Here is a 20,611-nt window from a genome sequence, read left to right on the forward strand (position 1 = left end):
GCAAGGAGAATCATCATTTAGTTACCTTACACTTGTAATCCATTGGTGTGTTTGTTGGTTTCACACTCAACTTGCCAGTTCCTGTCAACAAATCAAGGACACATTTCCAATGGAAATTCTTATTTTTCTCTCCCAGCTCAAAAGTATATAACTCTACTCTTCGCTTTTAATTTCCAAACACCCCAAAAGAGAAATAGAAGAGAACTTATCTTGGTTGAAGGCTCAAGCCGCGAAAAACACTGAGGAGCTCCCAAGAACCTTTGCCTCCACCTGAATTCGGGACTTCTTGGGCTGGGCCTTAGCTATGCAAACTTGAGTTGATTTGGGGATTCCTTCCTCGAGCTGGGTTGGGCTGACTTGGTTTTGGGGCATGGGTTATAAAAAGAGTTCAGCAAAACCAGCGCACTTAAACCTTTATTCGATTATCACGCGGGTTGACGTTTAATCTTTTTATTTTTCTCCTGATAAGATTTTTTTTAATCTTGGTTAAAAAAGGCAAAAGATTTGAAGGTATATCTGCCACGTAGTCACATTTCAAGACAAAAAAGAGAATCAGGCACGCGCTCCCCACACTTCGCTTTATATTTACATCCCGACTAGATTGGGAAATCACGGATTTTCGTGGCTTTCTCCCTCAGTCCCCTGTCCCTTGCGAGCTCGTAGCGAAGAGCGCAGCAACGTCAAAAAGAGAACTCAGAAACGCTTCTGCTAGTGTGTTCTATCCACCTTCCTCATCGCAAGACTTTCAAGAGGTAAACGAATGAACCTTTCGCCAGATGTTCGCTTAAAACCGAGACACGATGGAGATTTTAGCTTGTAATAATCAATAAATCAATCAAGCAAGTTTCGATTCTAAGCTCATTTGTGTTTTTCGCATTGATCGTCATCTTTCTAACATTTTCACGTTTTTCGTTTTAGAATAACTCATCATACGGATTTGGATATGCATAATCTAATTTTTTTAATCCATGCAACAGATGCGTTGTATAATTTTTGAAAAAAGAAAAAAATAATATTTTAATAGGTAGCAAAGCAATCGTTGTGGTTGAAATTAAAGATTGAAAATCTTGTTCTGTGAAAGGCGTAATTTACCTGTTGTTTGCTCTGTAAATGCGAAAGAAAAGAAACTTGCTGGGTGCTGAAGCAAATGGTGTTGCATCTGAATAGGCGTGGCATTACATTTTGCATGTTAATAGAAAACCTACTGAAGTTCTTGGTAATTCTTGTACATAGATAGATTCAAGCTTCTTCAGGTTCAAAACGGAAGCTTATGATTTATGTTGGACACTTTGTTGGAGATAAAGACAATGTGTCAAAGTCTCCAACAATTTATCATTTAACATTACACCACGATATTGAATCCCAAATTGCAGCAATAACAAAAACCACCTTTGCTTAATAAGTCCACTGCCCCCTATTTACAAATTGTTACTTTTCTATAGTTGCATTCTGAAGTGTTAGTGTAATAACTCCAAGGTCTTCTTTTGAACTGATGGTTTATGGTGTTAGGGATGGTAATTTACAGTAGAAGAGTGATTGAACTTGGCACTCAGTAATGAGGCAAACACGCATTCATATAGCATCTACTGCAATGTAGTTGTTGTAACTCTTAATATCTGTGCCTAAGGAATGCCCTTCCCCCAAGGTAATCACTTTTGTGCTTTCCAAATTTATTCTGTTATGTATAAGAGTTGGGTGGCACAAAACCTATCCATTAGCTTCTACACGCTCTATTTCTGTGCTTGCTTCTGCAACAGCATCTTCAATAAGCCATAAGCTGTTTCACCTTTGTTGGGTGACTATTAGGAAACAGCTTGACACCCACTTAAACCTTGCTTCATGTGCTGCGTTGAAGATGAAAACTTACAACTTCCTAATGAGATCCCCCACTGCTTTATTGTTGATGTAATCTCCTGAAGGATGTTGAGCTCTTACAGATTCTTTTTAGCATTCACAAATTAGGCCTCTCTTATTGCATCAGACGATACTTTTATCATATTTTCAGATTGTTCCCTCTCTATAACTCTTATTTCACTAAATCATTAAAATTAATGCCTTCCCCACCTCTCTGCCATCCCTAGGTTCTTTTGGTGTTGTGCAGGTTTTAACCTTACAGGGCTGAATAGAAAAGATAATGCATTCACCCTCTGTCCACGTTAGTATTGATCACTCTACACTTCCAACGCATGTAAGGTTTCTTTTTCTTCTCCACTTAATTAATTTTGTTTAAAATGCATCGCTTTATTTCTTTACTTAGCATCAGTTAGATATTCCCTTTTTCCTTCTATTTTTCTCGATTTTGGAGGAAACAATTAATGCCTTTGTTTTATCATTTTGATCTGCAGGCACTCCATGACTGCTATCACCCAGTTCTTACATTTCACAAGCAAAACATGAGGCTTGTGGAGTTAACACTTTTCAAGCTCAGTATTTGGGCATCACCTAATTAAGATAATTGCAAAACAAAAGGAATACCAGAGCACATGCCCTAAGGTTTTCACAGTTCAAAACAATAATTTTGAACATGGAAAAGGGTATTCAAAATCTAAAGCTGATGATGAAGTGGTTCAATCGGTCTTGCTAGCCTCTGGAAAGAATAAGAGCCCTGAGGATGCAGATATGGTAGCTGTTGCATCAGACCCACACTTAAGCTCGAACCTCACTCAAGGCATCCTTGAGCATCCAGTAAACCAAGTTAATCTTCTTGACAAGTTAAAGACCATTCGCTTGCATTTGTTGGCCATGGAACAATGGAATTCTTCTTGGGTGAAACTGTGTCACAGGTATGTGATCCAGTAACAGTTCCAATTGTATTGCCAGAAAGATATAAAGAAACAGATGATCAGTGGTCTGGGATCCTGTAATAGCTGGTAATTCCAATGGCCAACTATTCAACTCACAGTAGTGTATAAAATCCTAAATAAGAAATTGTATTTCTGGATTTTAACTTGGGGGAAATTGCCTAAATCTACAAGGTAAGAAAATTAATTACAAACAAGTCGGTTGACTTTGTTTTACACTTTGTCCTATAGACTCTTGTTTTATAGTTCTTTTTCTTATTTCATAGATCTTAGAAATTGTTCCTTGTAACTCAATAATAGATGAGGATATAGCTGCTATAATTAGTTGCCAACCTTTGCTTGCAACCACATCCATGTTCTGTCCCATGAGTTTCGTGCTGGACCATGTAAATGGTATGAACATGTAAGGGACAGAAGATAATTCATGTGTTTCTGATACTTGTTAATCTTGTGACGGAATTCCTAACTTCTGTTTGGTGTGTTTTCACAGAACTTATTTGGCTAGTGCTACAAACTTAATACACTCTCTGGCTTTAAAATGCCTGGATGTTGAGAAATTTAAGGAAGACCTTTCCTCTGAGTCTGGAAAGCATGAATGCAAATGTTCAAGCTAGTATTTTTGCTGGGATCGAAATGTTGGAAAACCTTAACGCTAACCTGATGAACAGCAACGACTATGAGAGAGAGAACAATCATACTATGTTGGATTCAGGCTGGAGAAAAAAGCCACAGTTCAGTATGAGTGCAATGAGGAAGAAGGCTGCCACCCATAGAGATTCATTGCTGGGTCAACTTCAAGATGCAAAAACCACCCACATTATGGTAACAGTTGGCGGAGAAGCCATTGGAAATGAAAGACTTATATGTGACCTCCTTAAGGCAGGGACCACCATTTTCCGTATCAACTGTGCACATGGAGACATTAGTGTCTGGGGAAATATCATTAGAAGGGTTAAAAGAAGCTCCCAGATGCTTGAGAAACCATGTAGGATACTCATGGATCTGGCTGGACCAAAACTCCGCAGTGATCATATGAATACTGGTCCCTGTGTTGAAAATATCGCCAAAAAGGGATGTGAGAGGGAATGTAATTTTGCCTGCTCAAGTCTGGTTGTCTCATGCAGAATCAGGGCCTGCTCCTGCATACTTAAGCATTGATGCTGTTCTGTCCATAAATGACCAAGAATTTCTTAGTAGTCTTAAGGTGGATGATATTCTGAGATTCACTGATGCCAGGGGAAAGCAAAGAATGCTAAAAATTTCACAGAAGATTCCAATCTTTGCTGGCATTGGTTGCATGGCCGAGTGTTCAAGGATTGCATATGTTGAATCTGGCACAAAATTCTGTATCAAGAGGAGGAAGGGCAGGCTTGGAGGTGGATATGTAGAGGGCATACCTGCCACACAGCAATTTATCAAGTTGAGAGTGGGAGATTTGCTAAGCATATCTCGAGATACATGCTTCACTGGACAGGATGACTCAGTTCTGTCTACAAATGTTGCTGCAAGGATAACTTGTTCCTGTAGCCTTCTTTTTGATTCTGTCAAACCTGGAGAGCCCATTGCATTTGATGATGGGAAGATCTGGGGAGTAATCCGAGGAACTAGTACTTCAGAGATTATTGTCTCAATCATTCATGCTAGTCTGAAAGGTTCAAAGCTTGGTTCAGGAAAATCTATCAACATCCCTGAGAGTGATATCCATTTTGAAGGCCTTACTTCAAAAGATCTTATGGACCTTGACTTCATTGCTGCGCATGCAGACATTGTGGGGATCTCATTCATTCAAGATGTCCATGATGTTGTAATTATTCAGAAATAACTGGAAAAACGGAAGCTTCCCAACTTCGGAATTGTGCTGAAGATTGAGACTCAAACTGGGTTTGAGAAGTTACCTCTCCTGTTACTGCAGGCAATGCAATCTCCAAATCCCTTGGGGGTTATGATTGCCAGAGGAGATCTTGCGGTGGAGTGTGGATGGGAAAGTTTGGCAGACATCCAAGAAGAGATTCTGTCAATTTGCAGCGCCGCCCATGTACCAGTCATTTGGGCAACCCAGGTTCTTGAGTCACTTGTCAAATCAGGCGTGCCTAGTAGAGCTGAGATTACAGATGCAGCCACTGGCAGAAGGTATGCCGAACGTAGATTTGTTTCAGCCTTCATGATGTGTGCTTAGAATTAAAATGTAGAAAAATAGGCTAAGCATTGTCAACTTTGGTATGGCTTTGTTAGCATTCCATGTATTGCATTGCTTCAGATTCTCTTGACTGAATTCCAATTTTTTTCGACATCAGCTTCGTTAGAACCATGAACTTCCACAAATTTACCATCATTTGGTGGAGACAAGGGGGATAGCTATATTACCCTGGAGCCTTGCTGCGTAATCTCAAGAGTTTGCTTGGATGTTGATGTTCATCAGTATTAATGTCCTCACTGTTTCAAAATCCAACTCTTCAATGATGGACATATGCAAGTCTATCTGATGCAGCACAACCAGAAGTTATTGTTCACGCTACAGTAGTATGAACAGTAACCTAGATGATAATTTCATATTTGGTGGGCCCCAAGTCCAGCTTGCATGGAAATAGATTCAAATTTGGTGGGCCCAAACTCCAGCTTGCAAGGAGATAAAATAAGAACTGTTTTTGTGGGAGTTCTAGAGATAATTTAGAATTTTGTTATTTATATTGGGATAATCATGTAATCAAAGTTTTTATTTGGGTAGGATATCTAGGATAAGTTTTAGTTAGTTTTAAATTCCTAAGAGTCCTAGTAGGATCAGTCTTTTGTTAGTTTTAAATTACCAAGAGTCATATTATAGTTGTTTTCATATCAAGTATGTTTGTTTTGTTATTTAAACACTTGTAATCAGCTTATTGAGGAATGGAATGAAAATATATGAATTGAAGCTTTAGCTTTGTGCGTTTGCAGCAGCCCCCCCTCTCTGTGTCTCTCTCTCTCTTCTTTTCCTCTTTTCTTCTCCTTCTTCAAGCTTGATTCTTCTCAGATTTCTCCTTCTTCCTCCTTTCTTGTTTATCCTTCTCTCTACTCATTCTGTCCCCCATTACTATCTGGTCCAAAGTCTGCATAGAATGGTTATTTACCTTCTAGCCACATTTTAAGTTGAACTAAATAGCAAGTTCTCTTAGATTTCAAAGATAAAAAATTGCAATACTTCAACTTGTACTCAAAAGGAACTGGAAATAAAGCATCAATAACTTGATATTCATCTCATCTGATTGTTTCTTCTCTGTTATGTTGTGGACTATGTAGAAGAAGGCATATGATTTTCCTCATTATGCACTTGTATGTGACATCTTTTGTCAAGTCTTCCATTGAATAACTATTCTTGTTTTTGGTCAGCCTCACAAGTCAAACATGCTTGATCTGGACTGGATTTAATTGGTATTCCTGCTTTGGCTTGGCAGGGCTAGCTGCATCATGTTGAACAAAGGCAAACATATCTCTGAAGCAGTTTCAACGTTGGATTCTATTCTGCACAGCAGTTCCAAAAAAGTGAAAGCAAAACTGAAGGCTCTTGTCTTATCAAGCCTCCTCTTTGAACAGGTTTTCTTTAATTAGCTCAATTAGATGAGATCTGTTCATTATGTACAATATTCAGTTTCTTAATTGGACAATAGCACATGTTGTTAGCTTGTTAGGGCTGATTTCTCATGTTTTGATGTTTCTTTAACATTGCTAGCCGTAGATACAATTGTTTCTTGGTACAATAGATAAAAGCTCAAATTTTTTTTTTCTCTCTCTCTCTCTCTCTCTCTCTCTCTCTCTTTTAAGTTACACACTAGACTAAAGCTCAGTGTTTGTATATGTATAATACATAAAGAAATGTTTATACATGCCAATGGTAAGTCTTGTTCGCCTGCAACTTTAGCATATGAATTTTAATAAAGAACCCCTCCTGGGCCTCTCAATTCCTGTATGGAGATGTTAATGGTCCTGCTCTGAATCTTAAACACTACATCACGTTACTGAAGCTTAGGGCTGCCAAGACAACCTTATCTTGTTGGCTAATGGACGGTGAAGCAGATCCTAACTATACTAAGAATCACCAGAGAACCATTGAACGTTGCCGAACATGTAAGGAGCCCAGACAACCCAGTGATTGCTGATAAAGAAGAGGAAGGGCATGACATAAGGATTGCCGGAGCTTGGCCTGATATCAAACACCAAACTAGAGCTGTGGCACCATTCGGGAAAATTACGACTCAGAACCTCCTTCCCACCCATTAAAAAGTAAGACATGTTCTGGCGGTATGGACACAAGTGAGAGTGGGAGAGAGACTAGCAATAAGCATTAAGCATCATAGATATAAAAGCTTTCATGGTCATCTGACTTGTATATTCAACAGTAAACAGCAAATATACTTATAGCTTACAGACATGCAAAAAAGAAAACGAAGAAGCTTGTTCTCAATCTAATTGTATTTACAATACAAGAGATCCTGTATTCAGGCTATACATTACATTAGACAGATCATTCAGGCTTGTTAAACACAAAAATATAGCATGCCAAGGTTTAAGTACCTTTCCTTTCCTCACTAGCTATCTTCCACAGTAAAATCAGGCTCTGTAGGTTTCTGAAGCGACAAGGGTGGTAATCTCTCTGGGACTCTTGTTATGTGTGAGCCATTGCGCCTTATAGCACGTAATACATTAGCAGCAAACTGTGAAGCATAAATGGTGGCACCGAGGCTCGGTGTGCTCCCTCCCTCCTTGGCCAATGCATCCTGGAGCCTATCTTCTTCCTCATGTAGAGATTCTTCTACTTTTTTCTTACAGTACCGGTGCCAAGCTGCTTGTATGATACAGGCTGCCCATGTCCTCCACTGTGGTGAGAAGAACCTGAAAGTGTGACGAAGCTCCTTGCTGTGAAGCCTCCGGAACTGGGAAGCTACAAACTTCAAGTCCTCTGCCTTGAGAGCAAAGGCTTCAACCTCTCTCAGGGCCTTCACTGTTCTGGTTGAGATGGGGAGGTTGGAAGATGAGTGGGGATCCAATGCCCATGTCAGCAGCTCTTCTCCACAGAAGTCCCCACCCCTCAGATGGTCAGAGTTGAAAAAACCAGTCCTTCCGCCATTTGTTGTCACACTCAATAGCCTCCCTCTCATGATGAAGAGCATTTCATCAACTGGATCCCCCTCCCGGATAATGTAACTTTCCTCTGTATAAAGTGCTGGTTTGAGGCGATCACACAATGCATCCAACAACTGTTCATCCATTTTTTCAAACATTGGCACCTGAGGAGGAAGAAGGATTAAGGACTAAATAAGAGCATATGAATTTTCGATTTGAATGCCTCAAGTCACTAGAGAAACTGAACTGGTTATGTTCCTGAAGAGAATGGGATAATCATTGCTCAGACTTTTAGATATTGGCTCGATAAGACATTGATTTTTTTTTTTGTTACCTAATTAACAGAGGTGAGTAGTAGCTGATATCCTCCATTTACAATTACTAAAGCCCAATCTAACTTATCACATTTACAAGCACCCCTCAAAAGCTCAGTAAATTTGCCTTTTGAAAGCTTATAGGACTTCAATATTCCCAGTCTAGAGTGCAATATCGTTTACAGTAAATTTTACCTTTTTGATGACAAGAAAACACTACTAGTTAGGAAGAAGTAAGATACATATTTAGTCTGGATATGAGTTTCTTTTTCTTTTTTATCCTTTAATCTGTGACAACATTAACTAAAGAACCAAAAGGACATAATCAACAACTAAATTTCTTCAGAGATCTTTAGTGGAATATCAAGAAAAAACTCTAAAAAATAATGTATTGAGAATGATGGCCTTCAGCCTGTCAGCACAGGCTTCAAAATCACAATCCGAATGGGAGTAAAAATAAAAAAGATAATGGACGGGTGTTAGATTTTGAATGAATAATTCACAACAAAAGTTCAAAGAATAAAATGCATTAAAGATACTCACTCCCTTGATTAAAGTCAAGCAGAGATGGTTTTTTATATCTCTTCTGAGGTCCTTGGGAAGGTTACGGAGGAGATTCTCTTCATCAACACCTCTTGTTTCTTGCCACCTGTACTGTTCATACCGCCTGATCCGTTCCCTCAGGCCATCGGGTAGCAAACGGTGGGACATCCATTGTTCTGCATCTCGCCTTTTCAGTCTCATCTCTTCTAGTCTAACAATAGAGGACTGCAGAAATGTCTGTAATAGCATAACAATATTAATTCTACTCAACAGGAGAGGGTGAATGGCACTACTACAAGAACATTGGAGGTCCTTAATCACAATCACGGTCATGCAAAATGAAATACTGGATTTCAGAGCATTCCAACACTCACTACTATGAAATTTCATTGTCTACAACCACAACTTGATGAGATGGTAACTATACAGACAAACGATTTTATTGGAAGAATTGTCAATGAACCATCTTGGAATGCATTATGATTCGAAATGGAATTATATATATAAAAATGTAATCTCATTTCAAGAGGCCAATCTGAACAGCACACTCTTTCAAATGATAAGGCTCATCAATGCTAACTCTTCCAAGGATTTACTTCCTCACTACATAGCTCTCTTCTGTATCAATGTGAATTATCTACCAATTCCAAGGATCAGCCATGCAAGCAAAACTAAAGCAATAGCCATGACTGCAAAATCTCCCAAGAAAGTGATCCTAGTTTTGGGGCAAAAAATGGCATTGCTATTCCATGTTGACTATGTAATCCTATCTTCTGGGAATGGAATTACAATAGTTGGGAAGACATTGTTTCTTGCTAGCAACAAATTAATAGCTAGGTTAATGAAAACTGGAAAACAACTAGAAGATTGGAAATTTGACATGATTATTATCCTTACATGTTTGATGGCAAACTGAAAAAAGGGAAACCAACAACTTAACAGTTTTCTAAAAACTTTTGGTGTAGTCTATCTTTTGACAAAAGCAATCAAACAGGTCAACCAGTTGCAGCATTTAACTGGGTAACATTTCATACATGGGATGCCAGGAATTCATCGTCTTATGTTTCACAATATATCTCTTATCTCTAATTATCCCAATCGTATCTTAGAAGTAACAACAAAATATGCTGATATATCCTAAACTCAAGTTGCTAATATGCAACATGTTGGCTTTTTTAAGCTGGCTAAATAGTGTAGATTGAAAGAAGAAGAGTTATGTAGTAACCTGCATATTGCCTATGAGAAAAGCAAAGAGAACCAAGCCGAAGATGGAAATAAAGACTGCAAATACTACCTCCCAAACAAAGGTACTTGTTTCCAGGTTTTGCCCAAGAGAACTGTAAACAATACAGGCACAAAAGATCACATATAAGCTCCAAAATGTTAGTGCAGCTACAAGCATTGAAGACATCCGGAAAACTAAAATATATCATTGTTAACTAAAAAGAATAAGCCACTGGACAGGACAATAAGGAGGGTCCATGTTATTAAATAGGCTAATCTCAAAACACAATACCAGGAGAAATGGACCCAACAAGAAAATAAAAAAGATCTAATCATTTCAACCAAACTAGTACAGAATTGTTCTAAATTGATTCCTAATGCCTCCATATTTTACCTTTCAATCACACCCAAAAATAAAGAAAACATGTTTGATTGATTCAGCATCAGTCAAGAAAAACATCATGAGAGGATGGCAGTAGCTGTCGTGGTGGTTGTGGAAATGAGATGTCACCTCAGTGCAGGCCAACACACCAATGCAAGCACCAGAAGAAACTTATCTTTACCATTGTCTAGTGACTCTAGTCATATAATTGCAAAAGTTAACTATTCATGACCATTAGTAAGCTTGCAAATTTCACTTGTTTTTATTTGTATGCCATGTTCGACATTAAAGGGGTTGTTTTACAACGGACTCCCACCCCATTTCACAGGTTGAAAAATCTGCAGTCACACCAAGTACACTAAATTAGTGACCTTTTCGTTAATTCTTTGTACATCATTTAAAGTTTTTAACCCATATCCTGCACAATTTGAGTTGAGATTCACACCTAGGGGACTGGCACACAGACCTGCATAATTGCCAGGCATTCACTAGATGATGACCCGGCATTCAGGCACCCCTTGTTGGCGATTCCACCCCCCCCTCCCAATGCCTAATATCATCCAAATGCCAATGACTACTATCAAAACCAGTCTAACATATTGTATGATAAAAAGCTGGCAAATTCTACAAAGTTCACTAAATGTCATGGATCTTTTAAAGACTCCATATAGCTTATGTACTTACTGCTAGTTAATTATAATTATATGACTTATAAGTTCTTTATAGTAAGGGAAAGGCTATGATGCACGAGTAGTCCCATCTCAAGTAAAGGCTAAGGCTAGCAGAAGCCACCAGGGTTGCTGCCCAGCAGCACAACAATGAATGGGTTGCATCCCATGCTTAGTTTTTCGCCAGCAGATTGTTTAGTTTTTTCTTTCCCACGTTCAGTGTCCTTATTCCCTGGTTAAAAACAAAGAACAGGTATGAGAAAACAAAAAAATGTGTCACACGAACCTCAGATTGCGCAGGCCCCACCAAAAGCAGTAAAAGAACTTCTGTGGGAAATTTTTTGAATTCACCACACCAGACTCAAGAGCATCAAGGAATATTCCAAAATTAAAGGGCGGATCCTGATCTGTTTGGTTACAAGCAATATCTAGAAATGACTTGTCAATGCTACCACCATCACAGTGCATATTATCACATCCAGGGTGCTTCTGACAAGCATCTCTCCAGCATGTATATTCTCGTTCAATTGAAAACAAGTACCAAGAGGCCCCAAGTATCTGATTGTCATTCAATTACGTAAAGATTAGAAGGATTCTACGAAAAAAGAGTGAACCATCAAAACCTGATAAGATATCACACAAAAGCTAGATGGTTGGATAGTTAAAACAATCGGAAAGGCCAATATCCATCAAGGAAAAGAAAAATGTTGAAGAACACTACAAAAAGAAGGATGTAGAGCAAGTTAACTTACATGGCTTGCAAGCATGTAAAGAAAAAGATTAAGAGCAGCTCCACCCCAAGCAGTCTCAGTAAGTATGCCTGAAGTTCTAGTAACTTCTTTGTATAATGGATAGATTCGTAGAAGCCTTGGCACATACTGGAAGAGAACAACAAACGTCAACAGGTTCTTTGTATTTAAAGATTTTGAGCCCTTCAATTTGGGGATGACAGTCAAAATTACTACCTGCACAGATTAGACAAACAATCCTCAGTCCCATGAGTGACACCAACTCCTACAAGAACATACCACAGTAACAATTAAAGAAAAAATAGCTCAGAGAAGATTTTCTTTATATAAAACTCAACTTATAGAAATTAGATGTCCGAATAGAAAGACAACAGGAGACAAATTCAAACTTAACAACAGCAGCATCCATACAGCACAATTCCTCTTGTTTTCTCTGTAAAAACCTTCACCACAAACTTGTGAATGAGATTAAGCTAATATAAAGGTCCATTTTCCAGTAAGATAAACATATACAATTATGCAATATCAAGTGTCAGTTATAATACCAAATACTTGCATTCTATTTCTTTGCTATTTTATCTTTACATTGCCGTACATGAAACAGAACTGCAGTTGGGCATGTGAGCACGAGAAAAAGGACTAAACCAAAAATATGGAGTAAGTTTCTCCTTGGTAGGGATGGTATCAGTACCCTAGGCCACACCATTTCTGGAAAAACAGCCTTTGTAAGTTTCCTCTATGAAAAATTTTATTTGTTAGTATGATCTCAACAAGTCTCAAACTCAAAGAATTGTTGTCTCTCATTTTAATTTAGAACTAAAAATAAAAGCTTTCTACAACACAGCCAGAAGAAAGAATCACTAAAAGTAAGTCAATTTTCAAATTGAAAGAAATTATTCCCACCTTAATTGTAAAAATAGTTTTAAACATAACCTCAATGTGAGGTTTCCATCTCTCTGGATCCTAATGAAAGACATTCCAAAAAGAGTTTCCACACACGCATGAGTGTCTGTGATATATGCACAACAGCAAAGTGGAATATTGCAAAGAAATTGATTAAGAAAGAATGTGATTATAATGCTATCAAATTGTGAACAATAAGAATAAAATCCACAAAGAATTCATCCCAACTATTGACAAACTTAATACATATTCGTTGAAGTAAAAGCAAACAATGAAACAGCTTTAGAGAGATGAGACTTTAATCCTTTCAGTTGTTGGGTCCAAGAGAGAGAGGGGAAAGAACATTTAACTGAATAAGACAGAGAATTGTAAAACAGAAATCAAGAGCCTCAAAATGATGTAGGAAATGAAAGTTGCCCGCACTGCCTAAGCTAGTGATTAAGCAGTCTGGTTTATCATTTCAGTCTGATGGAACGAGAACAGCAGTAAGTTCAAACAATATCTAAATGACTTTGCCAAAAAAAAAAATGCTCTACAGTATCTTATGTTGACTGCTAGAATGACTATGTACCTGTGGTAGTGGAAGAACTGCAAGAATGTCAATTAGAAAATACGATGACAAATAGCGTTTTGCTATGGCCAATGGATCTTCAACCAAAACACCTCCTCTTCCAAATACTCTAGAAGTATAGGTAGGAGCAGTAAAACCAGTACGGAATTGAAAGATGATGTGAAGTATGTAAAAAATATCAGTGAAAGAACGAACAACACTGGTAGTTATCTGCAACTTCTTGTCCAAACCAAGACATTTATTATGACCATCAACCACTGGGACATAAAAGAAAAATGGATCCAATGACACTGCAATCACACATGACAAAAGAAATATTTTGTTCCATTTCTGAAGAAATGACCCCTCTGGGTCAAGAATTTTCTTCTCGGACCCAGAGTATTTTGCCCATGGATCATCTAGAGGCTGGACCTTAAATAATTTCTTCATATTCTTAATCCCTCCGGAAGTTCTTATAAATCCTCTTTGAATCCTTTCTGAAACTGAGCCTAGTGCCATTTTAATTCCTCTTTGAATCCTTTCTGAAACTGAGCCTAGTGCCATTTTAATTTCTCTTGAATACAGTAGATCTTTAGTGGAATATTGCCTCTCAGAGCTTGGAGATATCTCTGGACTCCCATCCTGAAACCTGAATAAACAGAGTCAGTAAAAAATACAGTCTTGGAAAACAGGACTATGACTTTATTTTGGTGAGAAGACTGCTTATCATTAAACTAACCCCTCACAAAGAAAATATCCAAAACATTAGAAACACAAGAAGAATTTATTCCTACCCCCTGTCAACAACTCCTAGGTTGCCACTTGATCTACAGCACTGATTGGATGGTCAAGTTTCATGAGACATTAATGTTTCCTCACAACTGGTAAGCATCATAAATCCCTAGCAGTTCTAAAGAGCACACTAATAATCGTACTCTTGATTACTGCTGAATAATAGAGAGTAGAGATGGACAAATAGCTAAGTCTCAAGCATTTGCACAATATGAAAATGCTATGGAAAAAATACAAAGTCCAAACAAATTTTTGCAACATCAAGATATTCCATTTCTGTTTTCCAGTGGCAGGTTAAGTAAAAGTAATTCATTTCTAATATTTCAGTTCAAATACTTTTGAGAAGTTTCAGAAGGCTAGCAGCATACCAGGCCATCAAATTGGACAAAGAATGAAATAGTATATTTAGTTTTTAGTGACCAACAAGCTATATGGGTTTCAGGGTTTACTGTTGTTTTGGCCAATCTATAAGCCCAAAAATAGGTATTCAAGTCTCATGCAGGAATAAGAAGCTAGTTTCTATTTTGTGAAGGACCTAAGTTTCAAGGGATTCTCTGGACCATATACACGGGTTTTCTTTGTTGCTTAAAATTATAAATAAGGAGTAGGGATCATACAGATCACCAACAATTTGAAAGATTTGTAAGTTTATGCTTGCTGATGTCTATGAAATTTGGAACTCCTCTCTTGTGGGATGTAATGAAGCCCTTGGTAGGATACTAAGTGGACGGGTGAGATGGTAGACAAGTTCCACATGGAAAGCCTAGTTCATATCATTCATCTATCTTATCTTTTCCTTTCCTCTTTTCTCCAATTGATTCCTATAACTGATAGCAGTATACTGCCATATTTTGAACTTTGAGGCAGCACCATTCTTAGCCTTGTTTCTAGGTTTCCTATTAGTTACTGTTTTTGCACAAAACTTGCTAAGTTTACATGACTTTCTCATTTTTTTTCTCTAGTTTCTCTTTTGGCTCTGCTTCTTAATGTACAAATTTTGACCACTGTTATCTAGTTTCTAATTCTATTTTGGTAGTTTCTATTTCCTATATTCACTTTTCATGTTGATTCTCTAGTTATTAAATCCATTCACTCACTTTCTATTTTGGTTTTTAACTTGATAATCTTGCTGTTCTATCTAATAGTTGCTGTTACAATAATTTTCTAAATATGGTTCCAACTTTTCAGTAAGTTGCAATTTTAGTAATATCCTAATATGCTCAAATCAGACTGTAGGTTTTGGTTCAAACTTTAAAGTTTTACTCCATTTCCTTGTAAGCCTTACTTGGCCAGAGTTTTGTCCATGTCTGCCTTGTCTCTTTTGTGCTTATTTAAATATTAGAGGCTGTTTTGGGTCATATACATCCTACAATTCAGGAGTTACGTGAGGTTTTCTAACCCTAATGCTTAAATGCTTAGAATACCCTATTGCTTTGGTAATATATTTCGATCACTTTGATAGTTCAGTGACCTATGCTCATACAAGACCATTGGTTCTGGTGGCACATTTTAAAATACCCCATTGTTTTGGTAATGTTTTGATTGGCTTGAAACCCCGATCAAAATCATCAACCTTGATTGAGACAATATAATCAAAGCTATGTAAGAGGAAAATTACAAGCCAAGGACAGGAAAAGTAATTTAAAGCAGGAAATATTTTAACAGAAATGATAAAGCATGAATAGATGCAAAGACTCAGGTTGACCAACCTCACAAATTTCTGTGGACGGTTATTCATAGCTTCAGCTTACTTGGAATAAATTGGAACAAACTCTCAATCATAAGTTTACAAAATGAAAGTAGGAGTCATTTTCCTTGCTGTAGATAACCAGCCAAAAGTTGTGATACAAATCCTGGAAAAGGCCGACTGTAAATTAGAATCTCCATCATCAACAAGTTGTGACACGAAGAAGTTAAGCAAAAGATATAAGCCTTAAAATCAATAAAACAAGAACTGCAGGCATTTGATTTGGTAGCAAATGAATGCAATGGATCAAATCATATGATGTTGACATGAATGCATCAATGGAAAGTGACATTGGTAGTTCCACTTGTTTCAATTAATTATCAAACTACCAAAATAGGATTGGGTTCGAAGGCCTAACCTTAGTGGGTAATGGCTGTGGCTGTTGATGCTGCCGAATGATAAACAAACCTCATGGGGATGAAGTCTTGGAAACAGTATGTCAGTCGCCCAAATTTCAAGCCTTGAATCACATATTATATCTTGCTCAGCTAGTAAGGCCACTTCCTTGGGATGCTTTCACCTCTTTTTATTAAAACCAGGAGAGGTGGGTTAGGTTATGGGCTGCAGAATTTTATTATAAACCATTCCAAGTATCAGCCCCAGCACCACCCAAAAAAAAGTAAAAAATAAATAAAGAAAGAAAGGGCGGTGTCCCCCCCCCCCCAACAAAAAAAAGGAAAGCACCATTCCTTGACAGCAAGAATCTTTCTAGAAGAATTCAATACGCAAAAACTTGGGAACAATGTGATTTAAAAAGAAGCAGGATCTACTTCCAAGAAGTAGTATTATACACAACTAAACTTCCCTAATTGCCTATTAATACTAGATTTTTCAGAAGAACAAAAAGCTCCATAATACCAACTAATTGTCTTAAGTTGATACCCAAAAAAAAAAAAAAAAAAATTGAAAGTAGAATAACACTCATCTCTTACACTCCCAGAAATTAACTCAAAGCCTCAAGGCCCATGCAATGAAAACTGATTGCTTCCCTGTTTTCCATATGGCTGAATTTTCCAACTAAGAACATTTCTGCCATGCTCCATCTCAAAATCAAAATCATCAGTTTTGCTCTTAATTCTTCCAAAGTGGAAATGAAATCCCCATTAAGATTTGATCATCAGATCCCATAGAAAAGGTAAAGTGCACTCAAGATCTTTCCCAAAGAATAGTGTTTAGTGCTTGTGAACCTTCATGCCTTTGCAAAACATACATATGCATGAGTGGCAATCAACTCATTGAATTAGACAGGCACTGACACATCCCACCAGAATAATCATTTAAATGAGCTACCAAACGTATGAGGCTCCTGCTTTCGCAGGGTTTGGAAGGGGCAAATGTATATAGCCTTGCTGATGCTTCGCAAGGCAGGCTAAGGTTGATCATATGTTTTTGTAATTTGTAATTATATAGATGGAATACAATCCCCACATGGTGGTGTGGGTATCTCTCGCCCTCTCTTCCATGACATTTGAAGTCCCTGTGAATGAAACTGTATTTCGCCCCTTCCTGTGCCTCATTGAGCATTCGCTGGGTGAGGTGGTCATCAGATTGCCAACCCTTTCTCTTAAACAAACACTACAAGACCAACAAGAGGTAGCATTTTACTGTGAAGCAAGTCATTCCTAAGGTCATAATGGCAGGTTGCATAGATTAAAGAGAAAAAGAAAAAGGAGAGACACTTGGTTAAATGTGTGACAAACTGAAGAGAGTGTGCTAGAGAGTTGCATAACGAAAACTTCATGCTACTGCAGGAATCCCACTTGTGTGATGCCAAGACTCAATAAAAACTTGTTTAATCCATATGACAACTTCAACTGAAGTTTGTGCTTGGGGTTTACTTCCCAAAACATACTAGAAATTTTCTTATGGAACATTGCATATCTAATTAACTTATTAGAACGAACACCAAGAAATCACAAACAAAAATGAAATTAGAAGCAACACAAAGATTTGTCATGGTTCACCCACCAACACAATATGCTATGTCGATGGACAACGAAGAACTTTCACTAAGTAGGAAGAAGATTATGAAAGGAGGTCTCTCAACTAATCGCCAAAACCCCCTCTCAATCCTCATTGTTGGGCCCCTTACCCCATGGGCCCAAAGTCCTTCTTTCCTGAATCTCTTCAAAAGTTGCCTCTTCTCTCCTCTCTGGACCCCTTGGCCCATGGGCCTAATCAGCCCAATTCTAACTTCGATCAGATCTCGTCCATCTCCCCTTCTCGGAATTTCCAAGCCCACTCCCCAAAAACTGCTTGCACTATCACCTCTCAAGCCTGTAGCTTGATCCCGACTGATCTCGATTCGGATCCTCCCCTCTCTCCCCCCATCGCATGTCCGTGACCGTGCTGAGTGTCGAAGGAACAATCACCCCGCTAAAGAGCATAACCCGTTTGGAGACGACTTCTTGGTGGACCTCAAGTCCTCTAAGAAAAGGAAGAAAAAGAAGAAATCCGCAAATTAGTTGCTTCGGCCATGTTCGGCCCTCTTTTTATTGGCCCTACTTTGTTGTTTGTTAGTGTTTTTAGCCTTTTTTCTTTGTCTGCGGTGTTGTAAGTGCATTGTTGTTTTTAATATATTTATTTATTCACCCCAAAAAAAAAAAACTAATCGCCAAAACAGCATTACAAATAACTCTTACGCAAAACCCTAAGCCGAAAATCTCCAAATCTCACAACTCCATAAGGGGACATAAGCTATATATATATATATATATATATATATATATAAGAGGAGAGAGAGAGAGAGAGAGAGAGAGAGAGAGAGAGAGAGAGATCAATTGGGTAAATGGGTAAACCCATCAAGTAGGTTTGTACCTAGGCCCTCTCTTTCCATCACAAAACCCTCACAAAATGGAGCATTTGGGTAGCCCACCATAATATGTTGGTGTGGATCAATCTTCAAAGTCTTGTACAAGAATTCAAGTCACATACATAACCCATTTGACAACTTGAACAGAAGTCTATTATTTTTAGTTGCTTTGAAAAAAGAAAACTCAGCAGGAACACCACTTGAAAATGTCAAGATATACTAAAATTTCTTCTTAGGTGTAGTTAGTAATTTCTGGGTGCCACCTCATTTTTTGCTCTTCTGAAACATGCAACATTGACGCACTATCCAACTCCCACACAGAAATAGACTTAGAACAGAGAACAGGACGATACAATGTTCATGATCACCACCTTAACTTGAGAAGCTGACAGATTTTCCAAAAGTATGCCCGACCACAACACTTAAATCTAAATCATATTTCTAATTATAGAAAAGATGGAAAAGTGGTACGTGAACTGTGAACAGGGGAAATGAAAAAATCTGTCAAAAATTTGTACTTCACTGAAAAAATGAATACAACATAGTAAATGATTTCGTTACAAGTTACTAAAAATTTGAACTGCAACCGTTTACTTAGGGTTTTCAAAAATAACGAACGTTTGATCCTAAAAACCTGAAATTCAAACATATCGCTCACCGGTAACAGATCAATCTATTGGCAGAAATACATACCAAAGCAATAAATAAAGAGATTGCCAGAACAGAATCAAGCATCAACAACGTAAACGAAGAAAACATGGAACTCACCAGTTCAGCCATCAAAGGGTGTGAGAAAAACAAGTGCTTCTTCAGGGTCTTTTAACTTTGAAGTCCTCTTTAAAATGGATATATAGACTGTAACAAACTCAACAAAACTAAAGCAAGATTTGGGACCTCTGAAAAAGCATTTTCATGATTGATGGATTCATAACAGGGGAAGTTTCCTCGAGATTTCCATGACAGCAAAACCTCTACAGCTTCCCAGTGACGTTTTCTTCGTGAAAGGGTGAGAAAGGTGGAGTCAGCATCATGGAGGGAAAATTCTTTCGACACTTGTGAAAGACCGAGATGAAGTGGATCCCTGGCCCTCAGTAGATAATTAGAGAAGCGTAAAGAAAGTGTGTAATCCTCTTATCTGATCCGTACCCACAAGGAGACCAGTGAAACTGAAAGTGCCCGAGGCTTACAAAAAAAAAAAAAAAAAAAGTGCCGCGAGGATGTTCTGACTTTGGGCCCACACTCTGTTTCGCGGAACTTTTCCAACGGTCGAGAGATTTAAAAGTCAAAACCCAGCCATGACACTCGATGTTGACCGGTGAACATATTTTTTTTTGCAACAAAGGCGCTTTTTATATATAGGGAAATTGGGGTTGGGGTAATTACATATGCCGCCGGTAAGGATTGAACCCACAATCTCTCCACTGAGAGGTGAGTTCTCAACCACTGCACTATCCTTCCATTGGCCACCGGTGAACATATTCTTATAACACACTTCAAATAGACCATTAAATGAATCGGATTCAGTTCCGATACACCTTATCCGAATCTAATTACCAAAACCCTAATCCATAGTTAAATTCGAATCTAGTGAAAAATTAGAAAAGGCATCCGAAATTAACTTAACCCTTATCCATAGTCAAATTCGAAACTAGTGAAAATTGAGAAAAGACATCCGAATTCGAATCCAAAGCTTCACCGGATAATAATTTAATCCAATAAATTATCCGATTATTGATTGGTGATTGTTATTTTTTTTATTTCTAATTACCTATTTTTGAATCCGATTATCAACCATTTTTAAGAGAAAATAATGTTTAATACTTTACTATAATCCAGATAATTTCTGATTTTTTATTATCTTGTTACCGGTTAATCCGATTATCATCCATTTTCAGAGACAAAAATGTTGAATAATTTACTGTATCCAAATAAATATTATCTGATCCGATATACAATTATCCGAATCAGAACCCAATTACTACTGGACGGATACAAATATTTACATACACCCTAAAACAAATACGAATGCAAA

At 37.8% G+C, this 20,611-nt stretch overlaps 2 protein-coding genes across 5 annotated transcripts in view; one reads left to right on the forward strand and one right to left on the reverse strand.

Annotated features, from left to right (window-relative positions):
• LOC149014136 (pyruvate kinase family protein) overlaps positions 1–6,689 on the forward strand; it is a 21,072-nt gene extending 14,383 nt beyond the window's left edge. Inside the window, 7 exon segments of the mRNA XM_089157776.1 lie at positions 2,127–2,188; positions 2,346–2,401; positions 2,403–2,783; positions 3,292–3,375; positions 3,377–3,853; positions 3,855–4,931; positions 6,230–6,689. Of these exon segments, the coding sequence (XP_089013902.1) occupies positions 2,127–2,188; positions 2,346–2,401; positions 2,403–2,783; positions 3,292–3,375; positions 3,377–3,853; positions 3,855–4,931; positions 6,230–6,383 (2,291 nt within the window). The 3' untranslated portion in view covers positions 6,384–6,689.
• Positions 6,689–19,700, reverse strand: LOC149014137 (cyclic nucleotide-gated ion channel 1-like). Of its 4 annotated transcripts, none has more exons than XM_089157852.1 (9): positions 19,348–19,700; positions 16,126–16,289; positions 15,730–15,873; positions 13,250–13,877; positions 11,779–11,991; positions 11,313–11,584; positions 9,978–10,089; positions 8,753–8,989; positions 6,689–8,059 (listed from the first exon to the last, which is right to left on the reverse strand). In XM_089157852.1, the coding sequence occupies exons 3-9, from the start codon at positions 15,756–15,758 to the stop codon at positions 7,361–7,363; spliced, it is 2,190 nt and encodes a 729-aa protein (XP_089013978.1). In that variant the 5' UTR covers positions 15,759–15,873; positions 16,126–16,289; positions 19,348–19,700; the 3' UTR covers positions 6,689–7,360. The 4 variants fall into 4 exon arrangements, with proteins under 4 accessions (XP_089013978.1, XP_089013981.1, XP_089013977.1 ...); XM_089157855.1 differs by having other exon boundaries at positions 10,047–10,089; positions 16,126–16,328; XM_089157851.1 differs by having other exon boundaries at positions 16,126–16,328.
• Positions 19,701–20,611: the final 911 nt, after the last annotated feature.

This window comes from Hakea prostrata, chromosome 6 (assembly GCF_041222555.1).
Source record: "Hakea prostrata isolate BN-2017 chromosome 6, UWA_Hpros_2, whole genome shotgun sequence".
NCBI classification, from domain to species: domain Eukaryota; kingdom Viridiplantae; phylum Streptophyta; class Magnoliopsida; order Proteales; family Proteaceae; genus Hakea; species Hakea prostrata.